We start from the raw sequence: 22,489 nt of genomic DNA, 5'->3' as shown, positions 1-22,489 counted from the left end.
CCGGCAGGGTATCACGTGACGGGAGGCCGCCGCGCTTTGCGGCTGCCGCCGCGCTTTGCGGCTGAGGCGGGTGGGTCTGCCGCCCCTCTCCGGTGGCGATGGCGACGTACGTGAGCGAGCTGGAGGCGGCCAAGAAGAGCCTGAGCGAGGCGCTGGGCGAGAACGTGAAGCAGTGAGTGTGGCGGGGGGAGGCCGGGCTGCGCGGGGGAGGCCGGGCCCGGCGGCTGCGCGGCCCGTTCATTTTCTCCCGGCCTTCGAAAGGGCGCGCGCTTGTACCGCGTTGATATCCTGGAGAAAATGGGATTTTCCGCTAAGTAATAACAATGAACCGTGTAAGCCTGGCAAAACAGAGCGTGGCGGCCAGAGAAGGGCACTGAGAGGTAGGGAAGCGTTTGTTCTACGACTTTATCCTTGAAGAGAGTTGAGAGACTGATAAAAGGGAACATCCCGCCTCAGAAGACGCTGAGAACTGGGTGATTAATAGTCGAGGAGAACGACTAATTGAGATGTTGATAAGAACTAAAACTAAGTGTCGTTTAGGTGAACTATTCTCATTATTATAATATTAAAAGTCACGCCCATAGGCAAGAGAACCCCCCACTCAAACAAGCCCCTCAGTCTCTGAGCATGTGTGGTAAATTTAAAGGGTGCTGTACCTTTAAGGTGAAACGAGAAAGACACTAACAAATTATTAGCTGGGGGGTGTGAATATTAGCTGTGACTGACACGTTTAACTGTATAAATACCTTGTAGTGTCTTGGTGCGGGGTGCTGGCTTTGGGGAGTTAACACCTAGCACTAATCTTTGCCCAGAAATGAAATTAATAAAATACGTCTGCTCTGTGTGTAGCATGGTGTTTTGTGCACTGGGTGAAAGAACCCACTTTTTGGGAAAATGGTGTCTGTGCGGAAGGCTCAGGACTGGCCTGTCCCCAGGCCCCTTAGAGCTGCTGGTGGAAAGCAGTGGGTTTAGGAACAACACTTTTTGTTTGGTGTCTGCACCTTTCCCACTCTTCCCTAGGTACTGGGCCAACTTGAAGCTCTGGTTCAAGCAAAAGATCAGCAAGGAGGAGTTTGACCTGGAAGCACGCAGGCTTCTCACGCAAGACAATGGTAAAAAGCCATCTTGTGTTTGTCTTCCTGCCGGCTCTTATGCTGCCTTGCCCCTGTCAGGCCAGGCCTAGGGGAGCTCCTCCCTGCTGCGCGTTGCTTCCGGAACAGGAAAATTGCTGTGAGGCAAATAGGAATGGCCAGGGCTCCGGTAGCAATACAGTTTAAAAGGTGGGAGGTGCCCTGGTCTGCAGGGGGAAGTCCCTTGGGTCCATTTCCTTGGGTCCTATTGTTGGTGAACAGAGAGAAGAGATCAGCGCCTGCCCCATCTCCCCTTGTGATGAAGCTGCAGGCTGCAATGAAGTCTGCACTTGGTCTCCTTGTGTCAATACAGTAAAAAGGTAAAATATGGTGTCCCAGCAACCAAAAGGCCATTTGTTTTTGGTGTGTCACCTTAGAGACCCAGTTGTTTCCATACTGCACTCCCCCTTTGGTTGGGACTGAACTGGTGTTGTGGCTGAAGTGGGGGAGGGAACCCCCGAATTCACCTAGGTGATTTTGCAGCAAGCAGATCCCCTTCCTGGGCTTTGGGGGTGGCAGGTTGGAGCGCTGAAGGGTGAGATGCCTTCGGCCTCGCCTCTGTGTGGGTCTCCAAACATTGGCAGGCATTGCTGAGACCACTGTGGGGCTCCTGGCTTCCACGTTCATGATCCCTGGGGGGAAAGGTAGGGAGTTTGTTGGTGCTCGAGCTCAAAGGCCAAAAGGGGATCCTGTAACCCTCTAACCCTGGCCAATGAAGTTTGTCTTTGCTCTTTCTAATGCACAACTACTCACTCTGTGTTCAAGTAACCCTTCTGCAAGGAAACTGCGTTTTTATCTAGAACCTGTTTGACTTAACTTCACCTTCCTGGGGCTGGCTCTTACTGGTCCTTTTCTAGCAAAGCCAAAAGCCCTGTTCCCAGAAGTCTGTGTGGCAGGAGGGACAGCTGATCCTTCTCTGACTGGCTGAATACACCAGATGTTTCATGTTGCGTGCTGTAGGGCTTGATTTGTTTGTGTGGCACACTGAGAAGTGATCTAACTTGTTCCCGTGCCGCATGTAGTATCCTTTTTGCTAATGTGGTAGTAGCAGATTCTGGGTCCAGTAGAAGAAAACTCTCAAACTTAAATTGAAAGTTGTGCCTGTGTAGCTAAGCATGTGGGGAAAGCAAGACTGTGGAACAGCATAGCAAGCCATTTTAAGATTGCTTTGAGGGGGTGCCTCTGGGCACTGATGTGTTGCTAATGAACTGTCTGTCTATACGCAGTCCACTCTCACAACGATTTCCTCCTGGCTATTCTTACCCGATGCCAGATCTTGGTTTCCGCACCAGGTAAGTCCTGAGAAGCCTCGTTAAAAACAATCAGGTAGTGATGCTTTGCCACGTGTGTGTTTGGCGGGTTTTGTACAAAGCACTCCAATTTTCTGAGACTTAATATTGATGTTGTTTTTGCTACTACTTTGCAGAAGGGTAGCAAAGTAGTAGCAATCCAGCTGATTTCAGGAGAGATGCTTTTATAAATAGGCTGTATGTGCTTGATTGATTAGAGGCTAACCTGGATTTCTGTGTGCAGGTGTGTTTGATTTCTGGATTGGGTGTGTGCTGTGAGCTGAAGTGTGAAGGGAGATGCTGCTTTGTCTTTGATCTGCTTTATTTACCACTTCCTCTCTCTTCTGAATTTGGTGATGTTCTTTGTTCTCTCTGCTGGGGATATCATTTTGGGGAGCTGGATTTTCCTGGCTGATCTTGAAATCAAGTATGTATCTGATAGGAAAATGCATACAGTGAATCTTGACTAAGCTATGGCTGATTAACCCAATCTCCCACAGATAGTTAAGAGTTTAACTTTGTAAGCACTTAGAATGGCTGTCGTCAGGGTTGCCAGATATGTTTTCTTTGGTCTTCAAAAGAACTCTCAATCCAGAGATCTGACAGGAAGGACAATTGAGCTGCAATTCAAGATATGAAACTCCTGTGTAGTAAGGGAGAGAAAATTGTGGTAGCTCTGATGGGCTGAGACATGAGAGATGAGCTTTTTGAAAGAAGAGAATACCCGTTATTAGGGTACCTGATGTAGCTTGAGGAAGGAAAAAATGCAAAATTTATGCTACCCACAGCTTTTTTTTGTGTGATAGCTGGTCCTTAACTATACCAGCTATGCTAATTAAATGCTAACCTCCTCCACCTCCAAACTTGCTTTGTTTTGTAAAGTTCAAGAGTAAACAACTTCTGAGTCCCAGACTTGTCCGCTTTAACGGTCTGCACTCATGTAATTCAGAAGATTTATGTCTAAATCTTGCTGCTCCTTGCTTTTGACTTAGAGTACTTATAGCTGGATTATAAGAAGAAAACACAAGGACAGTGATTCCTCTGTGAGTATTACCTGAAGTAGCTGAGTCTGAATTAGGAGGGAGAGAATGCCTGAGCTCTCCGAGGTCAGCACTGAGCTGATGCAAGTGTTGGAGTAGAAATCATAGCTCAGAGGTCTTGCTTCTGAGTAGCAGTAGTCAGGTTAGAGGCCATTGCTGTGGGGCTGAAGTTGGTGGTGTTCATTCCTGTGTGCACTACTCTTTGCTTAACTGTATTGAATTTCATGTGTCTCTTTATACAGTCCCTTAGTCTCATGCAGCTCTTCTGCAGCCATCTGGTCAGGCTTCATCTTCCCTGGCTTGAATAGCTCAGATTTGTCAGCAAACTCTACCAGCACCCTAGAACCATCTTTTTCAAGGCTGTCTAGGAATGTCTTAAAAGTATGAGCCCCATCTCAAGGCAGTGCGGTGCTCCACGGGTGCCTTCCATGTGCTATTTCCTGCCTGACTCTTCTTTTAATTTTAAGTCCTTGCAAGGACTTTTCCTCTTGTCCAATGGAAGCTTACTCTAAGAGCCCTTGAAGAACGCTTCTTTGTAGTGCTTCAGCAGATAGGTGACAGCACATAATGGAAGAGCTAGCTGATCAGCTTATTTTACCAAGTGCTGATCAGCTGGTCACCTCCCGTGCTTTCAGGCAGGCTTTTGTTGGCTCTGTGTCCACAGATCTACGTAAGCCAGCTTGAAAAAAATCAGTTTAACCGTGTGTGTGTTCTAAAGACATGTTTAGTGCTATGCAGTTAACAGTTCATACTGCTAATCCTTTTTAGAGTCTCTGTTTTGATATCCTCAGATCATTGCAGAGTTTCCCAATGATTTTAAAGCTAATCTTTACTGATACCCTCTTTCTGGGCCGCTAACTGGTAGAGCTATTACACACATGTTACTTGCCAGTCTGCCATGTGTGGCATAGCTGACTGTACACACGATCCCAGGAAAGTGCAATATGAGTGGAATAGGAGATGCTATGTGTAGATTTCTTTTTCTCCCCCTAGATGCCAGTCTGAGACCTGCTAGGTTTTTTTTTCTTTTCTTTTTTCCCCCATTTAAGAATGGAAAGGTAACAGGCTTTTGTCTCCACCACTGTCTTTTTGGGTAGGAGGTGTTTACTTCATGATTTGTGGAAACAAGTAACTTTAAAGAAGTGTTCTCGATGTGCTTGGCACACCATTGCAAGGATTACTGATGTATGTACTTTCCACCTTCGTGTGAGAGAGACAAAGGGGAAAGAAGCATCTTTAAAATGCCAGTTTGTATTTTAAAAAAATGGTGTCGTCAGTGTTACAAACATATGTGATATTGTGGCATTTGGAACAGGAAGCCTTGGAGAAGGTATTTTTAAGGAGTGATTGTAACACGTGTTGAACCATGCAAACAAACCCATCTGATCCAAATTTTGGATCTGGCTCTGATAGTAGTGGTTCCACCTGGGATTATAAAGGGGAACATTGGGTGAATGTGAGACTTTGATGCTTTCCATTATCACCTCTCATCTGCTTAGGCTGTTGGTCATGCAAAATTCAAATCCCAGTTCAACAGCCTGTGTGGCATGGGATATTTAGGACTTGGTGGAGAAGGAGGAAGGTTCGTGTCTGTTCTGATGTGAAGAATGACCAGATTCTTTAATTCCTGCTGAGCTCACACAGAGGATACAGCAGGATCCTGAGGAATCCTAAATCTGACTTCTCTGCCCATTTGACAAATGGGTGATGCTGTTCCCTCTGATAGCCATGTTTGTAAAGACACCCACAAATACTTGAGTGGCACCAAGCTGTAACATAGCTGGGAAGCTATGAAAATGCCTGAAGAGAGAGGAACTTCCCAGAAACATGCCATCCAAAATACTGGAGGGTGAGTTAATGTTGATTTTAGGCTGGCTATACCAGCCTGAGCAGTGTGGCACACTTCCCATTGTAAGAAAATTGTTTTCTTTGGTATTATCTTTTTACCAACATTTTCAGAAGTGCTTTTCTGAAATTTTATGCCTGGGATTTTTCTTCCCCCAAAAATTGCATCAAGAGGAACTCCAATTTAAAGCCTTTCTTAACCTTGCATGGACTTGCTCACTAAGCTTATCTTGTTTGTTGGAGGATTGCAAGCAAGCAAGTTAGCAAGGTTTCTTGCGTTAATACATCTCACTTGAACTGTTCCCTCCCTCCTTAGCTAAATGTTAACAATAAAACTGAGACAACTTGCATAGTGATTTAAGGACTTAATTTACTGGTAATCTGGAGGCAACTAAGAGATGATTCAGCAAGTTACAACTGTTGCTGGCATAGCAGAAGCATTTTATTATATCAGGGCTGCCCTGAGGCTTTGCTTGGAGGGCTGCCAGCTGTGAGATGGGCTCAGGTTGCTTGTGTTCCACTTCTCTCCAGAGAGCTGGGAAGGGAGGAAAAGGAAGAAAAATGAGAGTGAGTTGTTGACAGAGGAGGGTTATCAGAATATATTTGACTAAACCCTTGTCCCTGCAAGAAGATTAAAAAAGCAAACAAACAAACCCCCAACATCCCCCACCCCCCGAAAACCAAATAAATAGGGGTGTGAAAATGCATGTTTCCTGTGCCTTGCTGTTTTTCTCTGTTGTGACTTTCTCTGTTTGTATCTTTGTCCTTTCCTCCCGTGGGGTGCTGGTACAGCACGTCAGGAAAACCTGACGCGGTCTGTCTGGCCTGGCTGGTGCCATCACTTAAGAGATGTGGCAGCTCTTAGAAAAACATTCTTATCTGTTGCTCATCTTTGAAGGCATATCAGCAGCCATTGCTGTGGCTTGTTAACATTTAATTCTATTGCTAGCAAGATTAAATAAAAACTGCTAACATCTCTGCAGTTTCACGCCTGAGCCAACCCAGCCGTGTCATTTGTGGCCAGGAAGGCAAGTACTGGTTTTCTTAGAATACTAGATGGAAATTTTGCTTTTTTTCATCTAGTGCAAGTCAGGCGTGGTAATATGAAAACCTGGAAAAGGAGCCAAAAAAGTTCTGCACTGGTCTCTTTATAATGAGGAATAGGAGATAGTATCTCACCTTTCACTTGTTCTAAGCTAAGTCTGGCTAAGTTTTTGTTAAAAATGCAGGCTGAGATTTGATTATGTTACACCTTTCAGGGTCTACTGTGAAAGCCTAAAAATTTACTTGCGTTTAGTTCAGAAGTTACTATGTCGTGGTTTTTATTTGGTTTTTTTTTTTTTTTAACAAGGCATTTTTAAAATTTGGACTCTGCTATAACAGTTTTACCTGTAATACATTGTCATATGAAATAGTGGTGTTAGCTTTTTCTGTCTTGGTCTGTTCCACTTTCTTGGTCTCTGCCACCTGGTCACACGGTTGGCTAAGAGCACTTTCCTAAGTGAGGCTGTGAAGGAGCTGTGTGAGACTTTGTGGAATCATAGAAAGTCCTGAGATGGAAGGGACCCACAAGGATCATCAAGTCCAATTCCTGTCCCTGTACAGGACAACCCCAAAATTCACACCAGATCTCTGAGGGTGTTTTCAAGTGCTTCTTGAATATCGCCAGGCTTGGCACTGTGACTGCCTTCCTGGGGAGCCTGTTCCAGTGCTCCACCACCCTCTGGCTGAAGAACCTTTTCCAATCTAAACCTCCCCTGGCGCATCTTCCTGCCATTTCCTTGGGTCCTATCGTTGGTGAACAGAGAGAAGAGATCAGCGCCTGCCCCATCTCCCCTTGTGATGAAGCTGCAGGCTGCAATGAAGTCTGCCCTTGGTCTCCTCTTCTCCAGACTGAACAAACCAAGTGACTTTAGCTGCTCTTCATATGGTTTCTCCTTTAAACCCTTCATCAACTTTATGCCCCTTCTCTTGACACCCTCTAGTAGCTTTATATCCTTAATGTGTTGTGGCGCCCAAGACTGCACACAGTACTCAAGGTGAGGCCGCACCAGTGCAGAGTAGAGTGGGACAGTCATCTCCCTCGACTGGCTGCAATGCAGGGCTTGATGCACCCCAGGACATGGTTGGCCCTCTTGGCTGCCAGGGCACGCTGTTGGCTCATGTTCAGCTTGCCATCAACCAGAACCCCCAGGTCCCTCTCCACAGAGCTGCTCTCCAGCCTCTTGTTCCCCAGTCTGTATGTACATCCAGGTTTGCTGTGCCCCAGGTGCAAAATCTGGCACTTGCCCTTGTTAAACTTCATATGGTTGGTGATTGCCCAGCTCTCTAATTTGTCCAGATCTCTCTGCAGGACCTCTCTGCCCTCAAGAGTGTCAACAACTCCTCCCAACCATGACTTCTGACAAGGAGGAAGGGCCTGGGGTGGGGTGACATTACAAGCTAGAGAGATGTGGTTTTATTGGAAGCTTTGAAATGGGCCAGGTAATTTCTGTGTCTGCCCTTAACACACCTAATCCCCCCTGCCTAGAAGGGGTCTGACCTGCTGTGGAGGAAGAAAGGACTCATCTGTACAGAGCAAAACATCCTGTGTGAACAGCATTATATTGATAGAAGAGGAAGAGTGGTCCTTCAGATGGCTGTCCACAGTGCTTTCCCACATGCCCTTGTTAGGCCTCTGTTGCAATGTTGTAGTGATGAGTAGTGACGCCAGCTTTATGATTTTCAGAGTGGGCTTATTTATTATCTTTTAATATCCTATAATTCACCACTAGATTTTGACAACAGGGTTTGTAGACTATTGGTTTTCATCTCACTAATAAGATGTAGCTAAACTTTTTAATAAACTTTTTTTTTTTATTGGGAGGATATGCCATCTTCGTGTTTGCATAGGTTGTTTCTAACCCCTCCTTAGCAGCTGACTGTTCATAAACTTCACCTGGTGTAGCCTTTTTTCGTAAACTTCCTCTGGTTTAGCCTGGTCCTTAAAGTCATGCTTGAGAAGTTTTTTTTCATGGCAGAGAACACTGTGCCCATGCTTCAACCATGAGTGTGGGAAGCTCCACGTAGCCAAGGACTTCCAACTAGCCTCGTTCCCTATAAAGAGGACTGTAGTATAACCACATTTATGAATCCCTGATTATGGTACGTTAAACATAGTTGCGAGAGCTGGAGGTAAGCATGCCCGTTGGCGCGAAGCTGGTGTTGAGCTGTGGCAGCCTGCAATAACAGGAGAGAATCAGAACTGGTTGTTTGTCAGTACTCGGTAATTGTCCTGGAGGCTGGCCAAGTTGTGGGTGGTGAGTTGTGGGATTGCTGTTGTTACTTCTTGTCCATGTCTGGAGGAAATGGCAAATGCTGGCGCTGGTGCAGTCAGGGAACATCTGAGACGTCACACTGCTGTCAGTGCCACCTGGCAGCAAAACTCCAGCCTCCATTTCGGAGGCAACTGAAATAACTTCAGAGCTGAGGTGTCCAAGCTCCCTGGAGGTGGGCAGGGACCCAGACACAGGGCGTACTCTGCTCCGAAGGAAAAAGGGTGCTTGCTTGCTGTGCAAAACCAAGGGAGGAGGATACTGGTGACACAAAGCAAAAGCTGCCTCTTTAGCCACAAGAGGGCCATCCAGTCTTTGGGTTGCACTTCTTGTTTGCTGTCAGCAAGTGCATACGCATCCAATGCAACGTTGTCTTAAGCCCCAAGTAGCTGAAGGAATTGTGGACAGATCCTGTAAACCTGTCAGCGGGAAGTCTGCAAGGCTGTTGTTGCCAAGAGCTGTGTTGTTTTCAGGATGTGGTTTGGCCTATTGTAGGTATAGCTGTCAAACAGCATATAGTGGACTTTTGAGCAGGCTCCTCAAGGTGATGTGGCCTAAACATATGTATTTATGGGTACTACACCGTAATCTCTTTTTTAGCTGCTTGCCAGTTCTTGTCAGTCACAAGCTCACAGCTCATGTTGGTGTCATCCTATTCCTGGGCTCAGTGGCCTTTGCAATTATTCCCCCTCTCCTTTCCCCTCAGTGTAACAAGAGTGATCAGCCCTGATGTTTAAGAAGGGTCTGAAACAAAGCTTGCTAAAGCTGATGGAGAACTGTAAAGCTTATGTAATGAGTCAGGCTGCTTGGTCTTGCTGGTTAGCATCTGACCTGGTCCAGGATCCCCCCTCCGGGCAAGCTCCTGTTGTCCTGTTGTCTTCCTGATGGAACAAATGGCTTATTCCTTCCTTGTGGCTTTCCTTGGAGGAAAGGCTCATCTCTCTCCTCCTGCCATGGGTTTTTGTGTGGTGTATGGACAGAAGTTTCTACTTCAGTAATGGGTTGTGAGTGATGCAAGCTGGCAGGGGGCTGACAAAGGAAGGGAAGGGCTGCCAAAAGCATTCTCCCCTGAGAAGTCCTTCCTCTGGGCCATGGCTGTTGATTTTGGGTTAAGGCTTAGATGGGGGCCAGATGTTATGGATGTTCCTGTGTGGACAGTTTCATCCTGGCTGTAAATCAGCAACACCTGTTGAGTGTTTTTTTTATTTATTTTCTTTTCAAATTGTAGAAGGTGCTGGATCTCTGCCGTGGCCAGGTGGCTCTGCAACTAAACCTGGAAAACTCAAAGGAAAGAAAAAGATTTCTTCGGTTCGACAAAAGTTTGACGTAAGTGACCACAGTCAAACGGTCATGGTTTTGTGACATTCTGTGGGGGGCAAAGAGCTCTGCACAGCATGCAGTTTTTGTTAGTACTGGGGATGATAAAAGTCCTTCACATGCAGTGATGTATGTTGTATTTGTTTTGAGTTCTGGATTGGGGTAGGAGCTGGGGGTTAGTAGCTGCTGCTTCTTTTGTGGAAGCCTCCTGAGAGAAAGGCTGCAGTGTGACCTGTCTTTGTTAGACACCAGAGAATCTGTGGAAGTACATCTAAATGTCAAAGTTGCAAAAGCTTGTATTCCAGAAACCAACTTCATGCATCTGCCAAGTTCTTGAAGCAAAAGTGACTTCCTATTTTTTCAGGCATTCGGGCAGAATTCATCTCTGCAGAGCTCTACAACCCAAAGACTTAGCAGTTGTTCCTTGGGTGGAATGTGTTTGGAGGGTTAAGTTTTTTCAGAAATGAAGATGCTTTGCAAAGGTTCTCTCTTCTGGTATGTGGCAGAGAAACGCACAAGATCCAGTTAATTTTGCAGCAAAGGCTCTGTATGTCCATCTGGTACTGTCACATGTCTGTTCTACGGTTGTTTCTGTGCTGCCAGACCAGTGAGGAGGGGCACTGATGTGAAAGAGGATGGGAATGGGGCACTGTCATCCAGTGGCAGGGTTTGATGATGGTTCAAACTGAATTAAGTTTGTTGAAAGGTAGAGTGTCTGTCTCTTACTGAGACAGATTTGTCAGGTGTCTGAGCGCATCGTAATTTGGCTCAGATCTCTGACAAGGCAGAAAACTAACCAAAAAAGACCCCAAATCCCAAGTTTTTCTTGTTCGTTTATTCAGCTGGATCGGCATTCTTTGCAGTTGGATGAATGCCAAAGTCAGTGCAAAGGAAGAAGGGGCAGCTGTATGGCTGGGGATAAGGGAAGAAAGGTGGGCAAGTGAAACCTCCCGCTCTTACACTGTGAGAAGTTAGCTTGGCTCAGCCAAAGTACACACCATGCTTCTAGGGCCTATAATCAGGCATTATATGTGTGTGCTTCAGAGGCTAGTGTTTCAAAGGGATGTGAGTCCACCTGAAGGCTCATTGTGTTTAGAAACTACTGAAGTATTTTGCAGTGTTCGCAGCTGTGACCTGAATTCTGACGGCAGTCTGTGTTATCTTTTTGGTTTAAAACTTCACTGTAACTTTTCAGTAGCAAGTAGAGGAGAGTTTGAGAGCCAAGTTGTGACATAGTGAAAGTTTTGGAATTTGGTTTACTCTGATACCCTCCCAGTATGTGACATTTCTAGTATGTGTTTATACACTTGTACCTGGAATGCTTGGTAGTAAGTACTGTATGAAGCGTATGTTACAATTAACAGGTTCGTCTGTTACTAGCGGTATTCCAGAGCTGTGTGAACTTGAAGTGCCTTGTATTTCCTCATGTTTCCCTCACTGGTCAGAATAACAGCTGTGAATGGTCACAGGTTCATTCCAATTGGCTTCTGCTCTCCCAAACCACATTCCCCTTAAGAGTTGCTTACATTTTGAAGGTCTTTTTTTTTTCCAGGCATACAGGCATGTAGCTTTCCTGTAATGAAAGCATAAATCTTCAGAATTACGGGGAGGGAAACCTGCTTTCACATCATTAGTGGGTGGATTGGTTTTTCACTTTGAGTTAAATGCCACACTGTCCTTTGAGTAAAGCAGCCCCCCTCCCTCTCCTGAAACTAAGATGTGAGAAATCCACTTTGCTCTATATTCATTGTCTATATTTAAAGTATGTGTTTGTCTTGATGCCCCATAAGAGCCTTGTGGCAATCTTTATTCCAGAGCCACCGGATTTGTGGCTTGGGGAACTGAGGGACAGGAGTTGCAAGAGTACTTGAGCGAGGGTCATGTAATTCCCTTGTGGGTTGGGGTGGGGCCAAACACATGTCTGGGCCCAAGGATCAGTCATTCCCATTTGCTTGGCCTCCCCCCCCCCCCCCCCCCCCCCCCCCCCCCTTACCTGAGGACTGAGACTTCCTGGGAACCACCACAAGCACTCAGAGTTTGAGACACCAGCACATCAAGGGAATTGTGCTGGAATCCATGTGTCCTGGAAAATAGGGGTTGCCACCTTCTGGTAGGAATTACTGTCTGTGATGTTCCGGTGTGGTTTTTTTGTTTGTTTGTTTTTGTTTGTTTGGTGGTGTGTGTTTGGGGCTTTTTCCCCCCCTTCTCTAAATAATTGCGTCAGTTCTGGAAAAATAGCCATAGTCCACCTTGGAATCGGTGGCTGCTCAGTAACACAGCTATGCTTAGAGTATTGAAAGTGCACGAGAAGACTAGAGCATGAAATTAAGAACTGGAATTTGGCAAAGTTTTTGCCTTTAAGGCTTTAAAGAAGGGTAAGAATCACTTAAGAATCACATAAGCTTAGGATCATTGTTTTTAATCTTGATGGAAACAGTACAGTTAGTAAGTAAAAATACACCCTCCTGTACAAGAAATAACTAAATAGAGGAGAATTCTTCAGCATAGAAGGAGGTGACTGAGAGATATGAAAGTCCTAACATCATCAGTGGCCTGGATAGCATGAACAGAGGTAAAAGGGACAATGACTGACCACATTTGAGACTTACAGGAGAAACAAATTAATCTTGCAGGTGGGAAGTACAGAGCAAACCAGAGGAGTGACTCCTCATGTGGTGTGTTATTACACTGTAGAATTTCTTGCTGCAGGATCTTGTGGATACCCAAAGTTTCGGTGGCTCAGGTGCTGCTGGACAAGTTCACGGGCTGTTTAATAAAAGGACACTGACACTGGCTCAGAAATTTCTTCAGTAACAAATTCTTGGGGGTTGAGAGAGTATCCTGGGGAGGACTATCACTCTGCTGGTTCTACTGTGACATGTTTTTATAGGTGTTTGCTTTCTGACTGGAGAAAGGATGTTTGGCTAGATGACCCAAAGGGTCTGATGGAGTATTCATCTTATGCTCTAATATTGTGTTCATAACAGCACCGGTTCCAACCTCAAAATCCATTGTCTGGAGCCCAGCAATTTGTGGCAAAGGATCCTCAGGAGGATGACGATTTGAAGCTGTGTTCTCATACCATGATGCTTCCTACACGTGGCCAGTTAGAAGGAAGGATGATCGTAACAGCATATGAGCATGGGCTAGACAATGTCACAGAGGAGGCAGTGACCGCAGTTGTTTATGCTGTGGAGGTGAGACTGGGCTGGGCAGCAATGGTGATCTCGTTACACCAGTGATAAAAGGCTCTGTGCACAGTATGGGGTAGTGTCCCTCAGTGGGGAGAGGAAATCCGCTTCTCTAATTGCCCGTTTGCCTCAGGAGGAGTAAGATGAGAATCAAAGGACTTCCAGATTTGTGGCACCATAGATGTAAATTCTTGGGTTTCTGCCTGCAAGTGTTAATTTTGAAGTACTTGCATATGAAGAACTCCAGGCATGCTTAAGTACATGTTTTGGAAAATGCTATTGCTGTCACTTAAAAGCAGGGACAGAATGGGAGCTCCAGTTTAAACAGTTCTATAAAAAGTAATCTGTTACAGGTGCAAGTATCTGGCATGGAAGAGAAGTGACAGAATTGGGTAATACCTGCAGGCGAAGTACCTTCTGTTGCTGGTTTTGGCCATCAGTGGTGCATTACCTGACATATCCCAGGAATGATACAGCCATTACTTGGAAGTGTTGGTGTGTTGATGGCTTTCTGGAGTCAGGATGTGGAGGCCAACACGAATTCCCCATCTGGGAGTGAGGCCAAATTAAGAAGGAGTTGTCTGCCTGTTTTTCAGACAGTTGCTTCTCCAGTGCTTTCCAGGCAACTGAACAGTCTGAAAAAGAGGAATAAGTGGCTTTTCACTGCAGTTTTAGGGCCAATATTTCAGTACAAGTGTAACATCTAGTGCCAATTATGAAATCTTTTAACTCTTTATCAAAGGGATCAGGGGTTGGGAATTTCCTAGCATTTAAGAAACCTCTTTGACATTTGAAGCAGTACATCGGGTATTAAAATACAGTTCACAGGCTCCTGCATACAGTACTGTCACACAGTGCCACGTTGTCGGCATCCAACTGTATCAGATAGTGAAAACATACTGTAACTTGGCCAAATCTTGGTTACCTTATGTCTCTAGGTCCTTGTGGTCATAGCAGTACTATGTCGTGCCAATTGGTGAGGTGCTTCTCACGGTTGTGGCTTGGTAGGGTGAAAAAATTGCCATGTATAAGAAGATTTATTTTCACTGCAGAACCATCTTAAGGATATTCTGACATCTGTGATATCCAGGCGGAAAGCCTATCGTCTGAGAGATGGCCATTTCAAGTATGCCTTCGGAAGCAATGTTAACCCTCAGCCGTATCTGAAGAACAGTGTTGTTGCTTATAACAATTTAATTGAGTGGTAAGCAGCTTTTGGCACACATAACAGGAGGGAGAATGTGGGGATTTCTTAGCAGTGGAGCTTAGGACAGTATTAAGTCTCTCTTCCTTGTCTGTGCTTGTCCATCAGTGTATGAGGGTGGTCCCTGGCCCTCTGAATGTCCTTAGTAATTATTGCTTTTTGGAAGCTGTAGTGAATGACACAGGAACTTTGCCCCAGGCAGAAGAGCCCTGCCTTTGTGGGGGCACTGCTGTCGTGCCACAGGAATGAAATGTCAGTGAAGACCTGTGGGACACTGGCATCCTGTCATTTCCTGCATCCAAATGCATTTATGGTTCCCTGGCAGGCCTTTTCAGTTAGCAGAGCTTCAAGGTCATCTTGTTTTCCAGAGTCTCTAGGCTAAACAGCTTGTGCTGCATGTCTGGCAGCGTGTGTGTGTGAAGGCAGTAGTGTTTGTCTGTGACTGCTTCTAGCAGTTGACAGGAGGCCATGGGTGTTTTAAGGTTTGATTAAGCACTACAAATGCAATCCACTCCAAACAACTCTGTCTAACAGCTAGCGTCTTTCAATTTATTGTTGCGGGTGCCTTAATTTTTATGCTGCGTAGAAACTATTGGCTGTAAATAACAAGTTGCCCAATCAAGATCAGTTACAAAGCAGGTTTGAAGCATGTTGAGGATTGGTTTGTGCTATTTTTATTAAACTGGAATTTTAAAGAGATGTTAATTACAGCTGAAATAATCTTATGTATGTAAAGGCTAAGTCAACTGATACAGAAAAGCAAACCCTGGGGCCAAGCCCCTCCTGCATGACTTCTAAAGGTGGTGCTATTTTCTTGACTGGAAGGTTTTACTGCCTGCTCTGTCTACAGCCCTCCAACCTGCGCAACACCATCTGCCGGTCAGAGTCTAGCTCCCCAGCCGCTGCCGGATGATGCTGAACAGCAGGCAGCTCTACTCCTAGCGTGCTCTGGAGACACATTACCAGCATCCCTCCCACCAGTGAACATGTATGACCTTTTTGAGGCATTGCAGGTAAGCTGTTCATGTTACACTATCGTGTCACAGGCAGCGCTATCATGAGTACTAGTCTTGGATCCGGTCTTAGATTTGGTTTACATGCATGGAGGGGGATCTGATTTCTCCTCCTTCTTTCCCTCTCAAATTTACAATTCTTTAGCTTTGACTTGTTACCACTATTAGGTAATGATTAACATAGAGTTAGCTCATGATTTAATGCCTGTTCTGCTCCCCTTGGTCAGAGAGTTGATGAGGAAATCCCTGTCTCTTCTTATAGCTGTGTAAGACGGGTGAACTCTTCATCTGTAGCAAGACTGCAGTGATTATATTGGAACTGAGCTAGACAGAGATTTTGACAGCAATGCAGCAAAATTACTTGCCTGGCATGTCCCTTCTTACTCCTCATGTTCCACCCTGGGTACTTGGAGGAATACTTGGTCCTGGGATGCAGGCTGCTGCAGTGGCTTAGCTATGATCACCCCAACCCTGGGGAGGTGTCTAAGGTAGGCTGGATGAATCTTCCTGTGGAGATGCATGCCTGTAGTTCCCTCCCTCACAAGCAGCTCTGGGGACATTCAGACTACTTTGAATGTCTAAAGTTACCTGTGAGAAATTCCCCCTTGATCTCTGCTGTTGTGAAGAGGCCTTGGGATTTTGTCTCAAGGCTGTGGAGGCTGACCATTCTCTGTAAGAGCTGTAATCAGCTTAGTCAGATAGAATTGTTGTTTGAAAGATTTTGATGACAAATTGTTATTTGTCATCACAAGAGCAAAATGATTATTTCCTTACCTTGCCCCCCTTACAAAAATCACATAACGGGTGGTTGTTTTGTGCTGGCTGGTGTGGCAGTGCCGGCAAGTTGCAGCTCTCCTCATGTGCTGTGACAGCCTGCATTCCTGCTCTGCAGGCCTGGCTCTCTGATAATCCAGTAGTAGAGGGAGGTTCTTCCACGGGCAACATGAGGAAATGTGTATGAAAGCATAAAACTTGTTTTCTAACATATATCTCCAGGTGCATAAAGAAGTTATTCCTGCGCACACTGTCTATGCTCTGAACATTGAGAGAATTGTCATGAAACTTTGGCATCCCAACCATGAGGAGCTACAGCAGGATAAAATCCATCGCCAGCGCCTGGCAGCAAAGGAGGGCCTTCTACTCTGCTAGAGCTAGGCAGCCATGTCAGGCCTCAGATAGCTACAGTGCTGTTCCTTGCACTTGACATTCAGATGCTTCTTACAAACCTGTTTCAGCATGTCAAGGATGACGTAAGTTATGAGTCAACTTTTCCTATGGAAATATGACTGAGTTGCAGTACGCTTTCTCTGCTTCCCCAGAGTCATGTGCCATGGAGTGCTTGCAGCAATCCCACTGAATTGGAAAGGAGAAACAAGATTTGTTTGCAAAGACTGTTTTTTAGGAAAAATAAATGTGAGGATGGAAAGATTTGGTTTTGAATAAAGTGTATTTGTGTTTTCTTTTGTGACATAGGCAATCTGCCTCCTCGCCCTCCCCTCTCAGGTAGTTTGCTTTCTGAGCTCAGTCTCCAGGGGCCTTGTCCAACTTCTGTTGCAGTTGGTGGGATCCTTTTCCATCCATGTAACTGGAAAAGGGGTGGGCGCTCGTGAAGTGAAGGTGAGGAATTCTGTAAGCTGACATTGTTCTTCTTCTACCAGGGGAACTTCTGATGAGAAACTCTGAGAAAACAAGGCAAAAAGGGAAAGGTCCTTTCTAGCCTGTCTTGAATCTGTTTGCATCACAAAACATGAAGGTGCACACTGTCATAGGAATCTCTCACCGGTTACCAAAATATGCAATACAATCAGGGTGGTGAGTAATGTTTTCCTATCAGCCTAGTCCTTTACTCACCCATGTCTTGTAGTAGTTGTGATCAGATGTTCTACGACTTGTTGGACCTATGACAAGAGGCAACCTCTGTGCCTGTCAGTACAGCTAACGATGTAGCCATCCCAGCAGGCAGCTTGACCACCCCTGAGTGGGGACAACAACTCCCAGAAACATATACCAATTCACTGTCTTAGTGTTGCAGACTCCTTGGGTTTGCAGCATGAACAAGATGTCTCATATTACTTCATCATAAAAACGTGCAGCCACACCTCTCCGTGTGGGGAGCAGTGCAGATCATGTAAAAAGGAAATTCTACCGGCTGCGTTTCAGGAACTCTACTGTCTTCTTGAGTCAGCTGTGTGCTTCTCAGATGATGAAAGCAATAGGCTTAATATAATAAGAGAATTCTATTAAAATGTCTTAGTTAATATATGACCTGTTTTTAACCACATCTGCGGAGGTACCTGCTGAAGGATAACTGGGCTTATTGTGCCTCCAGATAGCAGACTTGAAACAGCTTTCTCTGGTGGAATATGAAAGGGGAAGCTCATGGTTCCCCTCCATTCTACCTTTCCTCTGTTGGGGAAGTATTTGGCTAGGAAAGCTGTCATCTTTCCCATGCAGTTTCCTTCTCTACTGTGCCCCCAGGACTGAAGAGGGTGCAGGTCCCTGATGTTTCTTTTTTGGTTTGTTTTGGGTTTTTTTTTTTTAATAACTGCCTTTCTTGACCACCATGACTGTTCATATTGGACCAGAGTTGTAGCAAGGGGCTGTGCAGCTGTCACTGTGTTCCTGGCTTTCCTGCATCCCCTTGTGGGATGTGCTGTGGAGTTAGGCATAGCAAGAGGCAGTGCCCATGCAGGTATCAGTGGCTGTCTTGTGAGAAGACCATTTTAGGATTGTGAAGAAGCTGGGAAAGGCAATAGCAGAGAACTACAGCAGGGCCTGGCAGGATGAGCGCAGTCGTACTTGGTAGGTCATGTCTCTTACCGTATGGCAGTGTGTGGTAATAGGGGAGTGGGAGAGAGGAGGTGGAAGATTTATTTTGGTCCCTTTCTCTCAATTGCCATTTCTTCTGTATTTAAGTATAAATAGCTGTTCAGAGTGAGCCTTAGCTTACAAGTTGACCCCAGTGGCTTTTACATGACAGCTTTCAAAAGCGACATTGAACCTGAGTAACTGTATGTGGTGAGATAATCAAGTCACCCTAAGTACGGACTCTGGGATGTGGGAGGGGGATTTCCCAGGTAATTGTTATGCTTCTGGTGTAAAATGAAAGCATTAAGTTTGTTTGCTAGAAACTTTGGGGCAGCTCTGAGGATTTCAGAGCTGAACAAAGCATGCAGCCTCTGACAGCATCACGAGTGAGCTCTGAAACAAAATACTAAGTATGGCACAAGAAGTGCCTCTCTTCTGTTTGCATGTGCTATGGGGAAGGCTCTGCAGACAGAGCCTCGTGTTCTGAAGAGCTGAGTCATCTATTCCACACTGAAAAAAGTGGGTTATTCGGGACATCTGCTAGACAACAAAGGCTCGAATAAGGAAATCCTGTCAGCCCCATTTCACAGATCGGAAAACTGAAAGGTGCATGTTCTCAATGCACTTTCCCACAAAGTGTGAGGTCTCGTGAGAAGTGATGCTTCATAGACTTCTGGGGCAATTTAGCTGGAAGGGACATCTGGAGGCTGCTTTGTCCACCCCCTGCTGAAAGAAGGGCTAAGTTCAAAGTTGGAGCAGCTTGTCCATCTCCAGAGATGGGACAAGGGAGGTGGTGGCATTTCCTATTCTAGTATGAGGCCATGCTGTTTTCCTTGTATCTCATCAGAATTTCTCATGTGCCTGTTGCCTTTCAGCTTTTCCTCTGTGCCTTTGTGGCTCCCCATCAGAGAGTAGCAGATAAAGTAAGATCTCCCTTTTGCCTTCTCTCCAGGTTGAACAAACCTGGCTCTCTCAGCTTCTCCTTATACATTGTGTGCTCCAGCACAAACCATCTAGATAGCCTCCACTGAACTTGCTCTGGTATCTCACTGCCCTTGTGCTGGGGAACCCAAACTGGACACAGCTCTCCAGTCAGTCTCAAGTGCTGAGCAAAGACGCACGATCCCTCCCTGCACCCTGCTGGCTATGCTCCTCTTAGCGGTTGGCCTTTGCTGCACAGGTGCGCTGCTGGCTGTCGGATTGCTTGTCCACCCACACTTCTATGTCCTTTCTTGCAAAGCTGCTTTCTTGCCTGTTGTCTCCAGTCTGTTCTGCTGCAGTGGGTTACTCCATTCCCGTGGTGGGGCTGTGCATTTGACAATGAACTTCTTGAGGTTCCCCTTAGCCCATTTTCCAACCTGTCTAGGTCCCTCTGAATAGTAGCTCTGCCCCTTCAGTGTATGAACCACTCCTCCCAATTTGGTGTTGTCTGCCAATTTGCTGCCCATATGTTCCATCCTATCACCCAGGTCAGTAGAAAAGATATTAAAGCATAAGAAGCCCCAGTACTGACTCTGAAGTGTTGATCCCAGTATTGAGTGCCACTAGTAATGAGCAGCCAGCTGGACTCTGAACTGCTCACTGCTGCTCTTGGAGGCCTGCCCTGAGAGCAGGGTGATGGTACCGATAGGAATCGCTGTTAGGCTGGTGGCTTTCACTATCACATGAGGTATGTCTGTCTTCACTACAGTAATCAGCCCTCTAAAATGAATAAAACTGCGGAATTTCAAATCAGCAGCTTGAAGTAGCACTGATATTAGTTTGTGGAAGGGTCTATCTTCTGCCCCCAAGATCCATCAAGAACCCAAGAACCTGCCAGGTTTATGGCAAGCTGAGCTTGACCAAAACTGTTCCTGACTGGTGTTAGCTGAAAAACTTAAAATAGAAGCTTTCAGAGTTATCTTAGGCAACTTGTTGCACTGTTTAGTGGTCTTCACCACTGAAGGCTTTTTATGCAGTCCTGTGCCTCTTGCTGCAGTATTATATGGAAAGACAGAAGGGAAGGAATGAGACATCCTCTGTCACATCCCTGACAGCAAGAATTGCATCCTGCATTCTTAATCCAGTAGGAACCGTGCAATGTACTGAAAGTTGCCACTTGGGAGCTTCTGGGGCTTCTAGCTTCCACTTCTAGATTTGCAGTGGAAAACCATTAGCCACCACATGACGACTGGGGAAAAAAGTGCTTGAGAGCTTCACTGGGCCTACTTTGTGGCCTGAGTTTGGGTGAGGGTGGTCATCTGATCTCAGGATGTTGTCAATGCCCCTTGCAGTGTAGGTTGCAGAAAGAAAATCTTATCTTTATTTTTCAGACAGTTCCAGCTGCCAGATCTGGCTTAAGTCTGACTAAGCCTTTCCGGATGGGCGCCAAGCAGGATCCTAGAGATGTGAATGTAGCCCTCCTTAATTCCCTGAATAGCCAAACTCTTGCTCCCAAGACTGGTGACCAGGAAAGATGTTTCTCGTTGTTTGTTCACAGCAGAACCCTGGAGCATAGTACTTGCCATCAAACATGCACTGTGCTGCCTTTCTTTTAGTTTAACTGCTCATATATTTCCCCTCTCCAGCCTTTCCACTTTCTTCTGCGCCTGAGGTGGACATTTTTGGTTGTTGCCCCAGTTCTTTCTTCCTAGCAGAAAATCCCACTGTTGTAGAAAGCTAGGATTGGGGTCTGTTTGAGGGCCAGAAACTGTGTGCCAACAGTGCCTAAAAATGCAGATTCTGGTCTCTTAATAGAGGAAAAACTTAAACTAGTGACTTTGTACCACCTTCTTTCTTCTTGACCTCTAGGAAACTTCTGGCAAAGAGAGGAAAATGAGGAAATAAGACTGCTGACTTTTGGGTCTTTAGCCATGAGTGTCCAAGATCCCCAAACTGGGGTTGCAGAAGTGCTCCACTGTCCAGCCAAGGGAAAACAATACCAAGAAAGGAGACCTCCTTTTGAGCTCCTGGGATAAAAGGAAGTGTGTGACCTATTGCTGCAGTCTGATGTCATCAAAGAAGAAAGCCCCCACAGAAGAGGGGTTGTCTCCCCAGTTGTGAGAAGGCAGCTGCTGAGAGCGGTGGTGGCAGCTGCTCCCTGTCAGGGAATTGTAGGACATGATGGATGTTCCTTGCTGGTCTGAAATGTGCAGAAAGGTTTGCAGCAGTGCTGTAGCATGATACCAGCAAGCTCTCCTCCCAGTGAGCGGCACAGTTCGGGCTGCTAGAGGACAGCTTTGGCAGTATAACTTCGGTAGGCTCCTAGAGAGAAAATAATTTCTCAGAGCTGAAAGGTGGAGGCAGCATTAGTTATAACTGGACAGAAAACTGGTGTAAGAATAATTTTTCACCAAGAAGTGCATCCAAATGAAGGTTTTTTTGTAGTATTTTTGATTCATTTCTTGCCAGGAAATGAGTGTGTCTCCAGATAACATCTAGCCGATGGGGGTTTTATGACTGCAGAGTATCCTCAGTCTGAGGATGCTCTGGTGGAGTATTGGAGGTCTGGACGTGGGCTCTTCTTCTGCCCAAGAGCCTTTGAAGTGAGGACAAAAGGTCCTGCACGTCAGCAGTACAAGCTGCTCTTGAGGCTCTGCTCAGAGCCTTTAGCTCCCTGCAGTGGGTATAGTGTGGAAAAGAACTAGAAACTGCCACTGCAGTGAGTGTTCATGGCCCCCTAGTCAGCTCAGGTGTGCCTGGTGGAACCATTCCTATTGCACAGCCTGTGTCAGACCCTTTGCCACATGTCAAGCCTTTACCTTCACCCTGTGGGGCCAGCTGCTGGGGAGTTGTGCCCAGGAGCAGGGCTGGATGCCTGGCTGTGAGGGTGCTCGGCAGCTTGCTCCGCTCCCTCTGGATCTGGTGCCCAGGTAAGCCCTGAAAGAATACTTTCTGAAGAGAGCTCCCTCAGAAAGGTGGCAGACATCAGCTTAGTGACTGCCTCGCTGGTTGTGTGTTGTTGGTTGTCATTAAAAGTATTGTTTCCATTTGAATTTCTGAAACCAGTTTCCCGGTGGTGGGTTTTGTTATGTCTTTGTTAAATTTAAAAGCTCCCACAATCAGATATCTGCTTCTGTGCAATGACAGCCACTTCTGAAACTCCACTTCGATAAGAAGAAAGAGAAGGAGCTGGGGTTGCTTTTGTCTCACAGGAAGGGCTGCTGGCCTTGCCATGGAACAGCACATAAACTCTTTAAACCCCTTGAAGGTTTTTCAGACCTTGTTTTGGAGTGTGGAGGCAGTGTTCCTGTTGAAGTCCTGCCAGCAGTACACATGGGCAAAGGCCTGGCCTGTTCCCCCTCCCTTCCTTAGTCCTCCTTCCACACGCAAAGCTGGCCAGCTTGCTCTCGCATCCCA

General features: G+C 46.0%; 1 protein-coding gene across 2 annotated transcripts; it reads left to right on the top strand.

Annotated features, from left to right (window-relative positions):
• Nucleotides 1-11: 11 nt before the first annotated feature.
• TADA1 (transcriptional adaptor 1) lies at nucleotides 12-16,811 on the top strand. Of its 2 annotated transcripts, XM_064454655.1 has the most exons (8): nucleotides 12-172; nucleotides 1,021-1,112; nucleotides 2,357-2,422; nucleotides 9,847-9,944; nucleotides 12,923-13,132; nucleotides 14,179-14,330; nucleotides 15,181-15,343; nucleotides 16,340-16,811. In XM_064454655.1, the coding sequence occupies exons 1-8, from the start codon at nucleotides 99-101 to the stop codon at nucleotides 16,490-16,492; spliced, it is 1,008 nt and encodes a 335-aa protein (XP_064310725.1). In that variant the 5' UTR covers nucleotides 12-98; the 3' UTR covers nucleotides 16,493-16,811. The 2 variants fall into 2 exon arrangements, with proteins under 2 accessions (XP_064310725.1, XP_064310726.1); XM_064454656.1 differs by lacking the exon at nucleotides 2,357-2,422.
• The last annotated feature ends 5,678 nt before the right edge of the window (nucleotides 16,812-22,489 follow it).

This window comes from Phalacrocorax carbo, chromosome 6 (genome assembly GCF_963921805.1).
Source record: "Phalacrocorax carbo chromosome 6, bPhaCar2.1, whole genome shotgun sequence".
In the NCBI taxonomy this organism is placed as follows: Eukaryota; Metazoa; Chordata; class Aves; order Suliformes; family Phalacrocoracidae; genus Phalacrocorax; species Phalacrocorax carbo.
This window is presented reverse-complemented; position numbering and strand designations above follow the sequence as displayed.

Coding starts and splice junctions, on each gene's coding strand:
- TADA1 (XM_064454655.1), top strand. CDS start 99: ATGGCGACGTACGTGAGCGAGCTGGAGGCGGCCAAGAAGAGCCTGAGC. Junction 13,133..14,178: donor CAGTTGTTTATGCTGTGGAG/GTGAGACTGGGC, acceptor TTTTCACTGCAG/AACCATCTTAAGGATATTCT. Junction 14,331..15,180: donor TATAACAATTTAATTGAGTG/GTAAGCAGCTTT, acceptor CTCTGTCTACAG/CCCTCCAACCTGCGCAACAC.